General features: G+C 52.7%; 1 protein-coding gene across 1 annotated transcript in view; it reads right to left on the bottom strand.

Moving 5' to 3' along the window:
- The window catches only part of TTC38 (tetratricopeptide repeat domain 38), a 16,684-nt gene extending 10,314 nt beyond the window's left edge, over positions 1 to 6,370 (bottom strand). The window contains exons 1-5 of the mRNA XM_023523689.1: positions 6,226 to 6,370; positions 5,593 to 5,764; positions 4,255 to 4,428; positions 1,865 to 1,940; positions 671 to 790 (exon numbers count right to left, since the gene is read on the bottom strand). Coding sequence (XP_023379457.1) covers positions 671 to 790; positions 1,865 to 1,940; positions 4,255 to 4,428; positions 5,593 to 5,764; positions 6,226 to 6,316 — 633 coding nt within the window. The 5' untranslated portion in view covers positions 6,317 to 6,370. The remainder of the gene's footprint in view (positions 1 to 670; positions 791 to 1,864; positions 1,941 to 4,254; positions 4,429 to 5,592; positions 5,765 to 6,225) is intronic.
- Positions 6,371 to 7,296: the final 926 nt, after the last annotated feature.

Here is a 7,296-nt window from a genome sequence, read left to right as displayed (position 1 = left end):
AGAAAGCGGGGGAAGCAGGGTCAACACAGAGGAGGGTCCTGGGCAACTCAACCCTCCTCCTCCTTCTATGCGCAATGGGGCAAATGAAGAAAACAATCCAGCCCCCCGTTGCTGCGGCCCACTGCATCCGGGTGTCCCAGGGCATCGATAAAGCGGCAGTGAGCCCAGGGCCTGGCACTGGCAAAGCCCACAGAGTAGCGGGAGCAGGGCTGACACCCGGACGGTCACTGCCGATATGCCGCAGGCCCCACCACGCGCACTAGCCCTTCCTCCTACGAGGCCACCGCAGACGCTGCCTCTCCGCCCGGACGCCACCCCCCATCCGGCTAGAGATGAGGGAACTGAGGCTCAGACGGATCACGACCTCGCCCCAGGGTACAGCCAGGCCCCCAACACCCAGGCCCAGCAAAATCAAAGTCTTGGGGGAGGGATGAGCTGGCAAGTCCTGGCCAGGCCTCCCCCGCCACCCTCAGCTCCACCTGGACAAGCCCCCGGCCTCAGCTGGGAGGATGCGGCCACACTCTGCTCCGCGCCCGGACACTGTGCACCTCCCAGAGCGGGAACGGCCCCAGGACCAAGCTGTACCCTGTTATCTGTCCATAAAGATTTGGTTTAACTCGAGGGGATGGACAGAATTTTCCTGGCAGACGACCATCGAGGAGACGCTCACCTTCCAGTGGGTTTCCGAGCGCTGCATGAATTCCAGCCCATGCCTGATCTCGGCTTTCATCTCGTGAACATGGGCGACAGTGTGCACTGCCCACGCGTCCGCCGGGTTAACAGATAAAGCCTAATGGGGAGGGGTGGGAACAAGTCCAGATAATGTGGATCAGTCAGGCTCCACCAAACGCACGCACTGAGCACGCGTGGGGCTTTCTGGGCTGTTCCGGCGTGGCTCACAAGAATAGCGGTGCACACGGCTGTGCGCTTCAGTGACCAGCAGGGCAGGCAGGATACGAGGGTCATGACTGAAGCACAGAGGCCGTGTTCCTCCCCTCGTGCGTTCGGCTCCCGTTTACCGAGCGCCTAGCAAGCGCCAGGCGCGGAGCCGTAGGCGGAGTCTCGTAGTGCTCCCACGGACAGCACACACATGCCCAGGGCCCCCGCGCCAAGGCGCTGCTTCCCCCGCGCCCGCTGCCCCGGTCGCCCGTGCCCTTCACAGAGGCAGAGTCGGGAAGGCCCGGGCACCTGCCCCCTGGCCTGGCACCTGCTGCAAGGTTTATGCTGACAGACTGTGTCTTGCATGGAGGAGTCCTGCCTAGTCTACCTGGGGCCACTATAAGAAAAAGAGCATGTCTGCAGGGACGATGGCACTTTGAGACAGAGCCCTGTAGGACCACGACACTTTGGGAAATTGCAGGGGCACAGCTGAGCTGACCGGGGCACTGGAGCCTGGTAGAGGGGCCACTGAGCATGCTGCTCCCCCAAGAAGCAGAGGCTCCGGGCTGCAGCTCTGAAGCCCCTGTGAGATTAGGGCCCTACCCTCTATGAGGGGTCTTGAACCAGCTTCCTCCCAAGGTTCCATAGGACAGAGTCCAAACTTCCTTCTGGGTCTACAGGGCACAGCGTGTCAGGTCTTACCTGCGCCCCAGCCTGTGCCCTCAGCACCCTCACTCCGACCTCTGCCCTCAGCCTGTCAAGCCAGCAGCTCTCTGCTCCGCCTCCCCGCTCGCAACCCACTGCCCTCCTGCCCTGGGGATCGGCCTCCAGACACAAGGCCTGGGCCTCACCACCGTGAGGTGCGGCCCACCCATCTCAGGTATATCTGAGGAAACAAGGCCCGGGGCGGGAGGCCTGGCAGGCGTCCCCTGTCCCACCTGACACCACGCCCTGAGGGCCGGCACCTCGGGAAGGGCCCACTCACTTCTCTGGCCAGCTTTTCCGCCTGGTCGTAGAAGTTGGTTTCAAGCAACCCAAAAGAATAGATGCCTTTCACGTAGCTGAAAACAGAGCAAACATCTTTTGAAAGAGCGGACTGGGATCGTTCAACCCTCGACATGACCTGTAGGGCTGCCTTGTGTCCCCCAAAAATGATACGTTTGAAAGTATGCTCTAATCTACACGGAGGGTGTCAGCAGATGTAATCGAGTCAAGATGAGGTCATACCAGAGTATCAGTAGGGTGGGCCCTAAATCCAATGGCTAGTGTCCTATAAGAGAAAAAGAAGTCTGGACACAGAGACGTGGGCACAAAGGACAGACAGCCATGTGAGACAGACTGGAGTGACAGACCTGTGAGCCAAGGAAGCCAAGGACTGCTGGCCACTGCAAGAGCCGGGAGAGGCAGAAAGGGACCTCTCCGGGGCCCTTAGAGGGACCGCGGCCCTGCGACGCCTTCGCCTGACCTCAGGCTTCTGGCCTCCAGCACCGTGACAGAATGAATTTCTGTAGTTTTAAGCCAAGCAGCCTGTGGTATTTTGTGAATGCAGTGCCAGGAAGCCGATTCGCGTGCCAGCCAGGTGCTGCAGGCACCGCACCAAGCACTGCGTTTCCTAGAGATTCCGGTTAGTGACTTTCGTCACCTGCACAACTGTCCCCAAACCCCAAACCCTGTCTCTGGTGCAGACCCCTCTGCAATTCACATCCCATCTCCTAAGACATCAACATACGCCATCAACATACATCAACATCAACATCTGGGAATGTCAGGGGCCTCCTCCCTCCTGCCTACCTGGTGATGCCCACTGGGAAGATGGCCTAGGGACACCTGCAGGGAGCTGTGGGGACCGTGGGCTGTCAGCGGTTTCTTTGCTCGGCAGCACCATGCACGGTTCCTCCCCAGACCTCAGCTCCTGGAGGCCGGGACTCCATCTGTCCAACTCACGCTTGGCCCCAACCAGCTGAGGATGGGCTTCAAGACCCTTCGCTGACTAAACATATACTTGCGCTTCTCACCCATAACCACTGGCCCCTGAGCACGCAGGGCCGTCTGCGTGAAAGAGGTGTCCTTTCCTGTGCTTTTGTGGGATTATGTGGACTCAAGATAGAGCAATGGAGTTTCTATTGGGGACTCAGATGTTATCTTTACTACTGTGCACAGAGACAAACTCTAGCTTTTATTATTCACGGGAGCAATGTTTTAGAGCACTGGCTTCCAGACTTTGCTTGTAAATATTTATTGAGTTCTAATTGGGGTCATTTAACCCTCAACGTTCAAACGTACTGAACGCATGACGCGCACATACTGTTAGGCTCTTGGGATGGTTAATTTGATGTGTCAACTTGGTTGAGCCATGATACCCAGCTAATTGGTAAAACACAATCTAGATGTTTCTGTGAAGACAGTTTCTAGATGTATAGAAAATTTGAATGAGTAGACTTTGAGTAAAGGTGTTCCTCCGTGACGTGGGTGGGCCTCATCCAATCAGTTGAAGGCTCAAGAGAAAAAAGTGACCTCCCCCAAAGAGGAAGGAATCCTGCCTCCAGATTGTGACACAGAAACTTCACCTGACTTCCCTGACTGCGCCTGTCCTATGGATTTGAGACTTGTCAGTTCCCATAATAGGCTTAGCCAACTCCTTAAAATAAATCTATTAATATAGATATGTTTATTTACATATAAACAACATAAATATAGACATACACATCCTATTGGTCCCGTTTCTCTGGAGAACCCTCACTAATACAGCTCTTCAACTGAGCCATCTCTGACCTTCACAACGATCCTACAGTTGAGAGGCAATGGAAGTGGTAATGTGCAGTGGTCGCTAGGCTGTTCGCAGGTCCTCCAGGCCCCTCTCCTCTGAGTACACAGCACTGTACTTCCTGGCCTCCTGTGGGCGGGTGGCCAGCTCCTGTCAATGCCTTGGGAATGGCAGGGTACCCTTTCACTCTGAGCACTTAATTGCCATTTTGAGTGACTCCAGAGCAGCTGGTGTGCCCAGAGAGTGGTTGTCTCATCAGCCAGGATTCCAGAGGGAGACAGTGGCACTGGTACCGAGCCTGAAGCATCCTGTGATGGGCATGTGGGTTGTCTGAGAAATATACCTTTGTTGTAACAAGCCTTGGTGAATCAGATCTTGAGGATGTTTGTTACTGCAGCAAAAACTCCCCTGTGCTCACTGATGCATAATCGTACTACCTCATTCCCAAGACAGGATGGAGATCAGATAAAGAAAATGAAGCCTTTTTAAAGAACGAGGAGACTAGCAACACTAGTCTTTTTTTAGGGCAGAGCCAGGAGCGTTGCCATGTTTTTAGGGCAGAGGAGAAAGACTAAGAAATAGAAACGATGTGATTCCCAACTATCACGTACTTGCTAAGGGGGATGGCAGGTGTCCAGAAGGGGTAAATTCGAGCCACGGAATCTCGCATCTGCTCCTGGTAGCCCAGGTAAAAATAGGCATCATGGGAAAATTTCAGCGCCAACATGTCGGTTGGGTGGTCCTGGAGAATCTGTTCCCATAATTCACAGGCCTTGGGGAAGTTGCTGGAAGCCAAAAGAGGGTTCTCAGTAACCCTGAACACAGTTCACACACACAGGGAGCAAAAGAGGCATCATTTCTTGCCAGCATCACAATCCGAACCAGTTAAAAAAAAATGCATATATATATATATGTGTATATATGTGTGTGTATATATATACATACATATATATGCATATATATGTATATGTATATACATATATGTGTATACGTTACATATTATGCACACACACACATATACAGCAGGTCCTCGAATAACGTCATTTTGTTCAATGTCCTTTCATTACAACATTGATGAGATGCTGCAGTAACTTAATTCTTGTTTATATCAATTAGCCTGGGGTGAAATTGGTTTTGTTATATATCATTTTGCTTAAAGTCTCAGAACTTATCTCTGACGTGAAGTGAGGACTTAACTGTATATATAAAAGTATCTATTTTAGGTTGTAACTCAGAAAATTGACAAACTAATGGGAAATTTTGCTCTCAAATTCAAACAAACAAACAAACAAAAAAAACAACTTGATCTAATACACTGCGGAAGACAATTCTACCCAAGACCAGGAACCAGCTGCAGGAAGTCCTGGGGTGGAATTTCACCCCTGTGCTGGAACCAGGCTCTGACTCGGCAGGAAGATCGGGCGGAACTCCCTTTGTCCCTGTTCCATAACCCTTACAAAATCAGCTCAGGTCAGCTAGTTCTGTGGGGCATCTCCCCTGCCTGAGCGGACACAGGGGCTGTCCCAGGAATAGGCTCTAGGATCAAAATGCCCACAAACAAGGGACAGCAGTGGGAACAACAGGGGCCAGGATCGATCAGGAAAGCTATGGACAGACGCTCACGGGGTGTATTAGGACAAGACGACTAAGGGTGAGGGCTTTCTCTCCCACCTTTTATATATTTCTGTAACGTGGTCCTATTATTCTTTGTAACGAAAATAATCACCCGTTTATTTAATGAAATAAAATAAGTTGCTCTGAAAGCTATACTGGGAATCCTAGCGAACTAACATCCTCATTTGGCAGTCAGCTGAGGCCAGACCAGCAGGCAGGGTGGAAAGCAAGGTAAGCATTGCCCCAAGGCCCCCTCCCCAGGGGCACCGGGCAGCCCGTGGCATCACCCAGCACGACCTCGGAGCGCCGGCCCATGGCGCAGGGAGGCCCCTCACCCCTTGGCGAAGGTCTCCACTGCAGACACGTGTAGCCGCTCCCGCTGAGTCAGCGACTGGGTTTTGGAAAGCGCTACCATGTTCTTCACTGCCAGGTCCAGCTCTTTGTCCAGTTTCACGGAGCTTCCGGTGCCAATCAGCACCAGACCATTGGAGAGGGCGTGGCCCATCACTGGTGAGAGGTTGGGGAACAACCGGTGATTCGGACGGCCCAGCCCCACGTATATACATATGAACATACGTGTGAACTAACACCCCACGTGCCAGGAGGGGCAAGGCAGGTGGTGGGCAGCCTGTGCGCTGTGCCCTCACCGACAGCCCAGAACTCCGCCCGGGCCCTCGCCGTGCGTGTAGCGCGGCGGCAACCCTAAAAGCATCCTGCACCTTCACAGGTATTTCCCAGCGAGGGCATCCTGGTGAGTGCCAACGTCGGAGCACCTAAGAATCACCCAGCGCACTGGCTAGGGGCTGCCCGCGGGCTCCCGTGGCATCCCCCTTGCTTCCCTCACCAGCTGACATTGGCACTACGGGGCCTCCATGGTAGATGCTATGCTGCCCGGGGGCACGGAAGCCACAAGCCTGCCCGGGCCGCCTCATGCACTGACAGCTGGGGGTAGTGCGTGGGGTGCTCACCGAAGCTTGGGTCTGCAGCTCTCATTTTTGACAGACAGCCCTCGATGCCGCCGAGAGTCTTGTCATTGGTCCATTTGACGTACTGAAACATAAAAGATACCCTGAGCAGTCTCCAGAGAGTTCTTCGCTCCCGTTAACGAAGGCATGTATCTAAATCACGATTTCTCCTCCTTTCGAGAACACTGAGTACTTTCTGAACTCTAACTCGAAGAAACCATAACTGGGCTGATTTCAGACGAAGAGACTGAATACACATAACTCAAGGCACATTTTTCAGGGCTGGCAAAGCTGCCGTTTTCAAAAAATAAACGTATAAAGGAAGGTTTTGCCGGACGGAAGACCTGCCCACGACATCAACGTCTTCGGGCTTATGAGGGACCTTGACATTGAACACCACAACGAGAACCTTCCTGCTTCTTATTCCCTCCTTTTAAGACAAACCATAGCAAACACTCATTACAGAAAGTCAGGCACAGCCACGACAGCTAAAGATAAAAACGTACCCATAAAGTCACCTTATCACCATTTGACAATAGGATGTTTTGTTTCTAGTCATTTTTGAGAAAAACAAAACAAAACAAAACGCCTATTTGTAAAAATCCTAAAACCATAATAATGCATTAGATTTTAGAACGTGCCCTAGTAGATGTCCAGCCCACATCCACACAGGTTCAGCACATGTATAATAAGAAGACGACGAGGAGTTAGCACAGAGACTCAAAAAACCCATGTGCTAACACAGGACGGCACAGAGACACCAATACACAAGACAGATGTACACACTCAGGAGGTGAGTGTAACAAGCTGATGCTCTGCAGCTACAGCAGGGGGCCCCAACTCCCAGGTTGTGGACCCCTCTACCAGTCTGTGGCCTGTTAGGAACCAGGCCGCACAGCAGGAGGTGAGCAGCAGACTAGCAAGTGAAGCTTCATCTGTATTTGTAGCCACTCCCCAGAGCCAGCATCACTGCCTCAGCTCTGCCTCAGATCCTCAGGCATTAGACTCTCATAGGTGCCCCAATATCTGATACCAGAAAAGTTGGTAACAGCTGGTGTACAGAGGCCAAAAGGT

The sequence above is a fragment of the Pteropus vampyrus genome, unplaced genomic scaffold, assembly GCF_000151845.1.
Source record: "Pteropus vampyrus isolate Shadow unplaced genomic scaffold, Pvam_2.0 Scaffold401, whole genome shotgun sequence".
Classification (NCBI taxonomy): Eukaryota; Metazoa; Chordata; class Mammalia; order Chiroptera; family Pteropodidae; genus Pteropus; species Pteropus vampyrus.
Note: the sequence above shows the minus strand (reverse complement) of the source record. Positions and strands in the feature narration are given on the sequence as shown.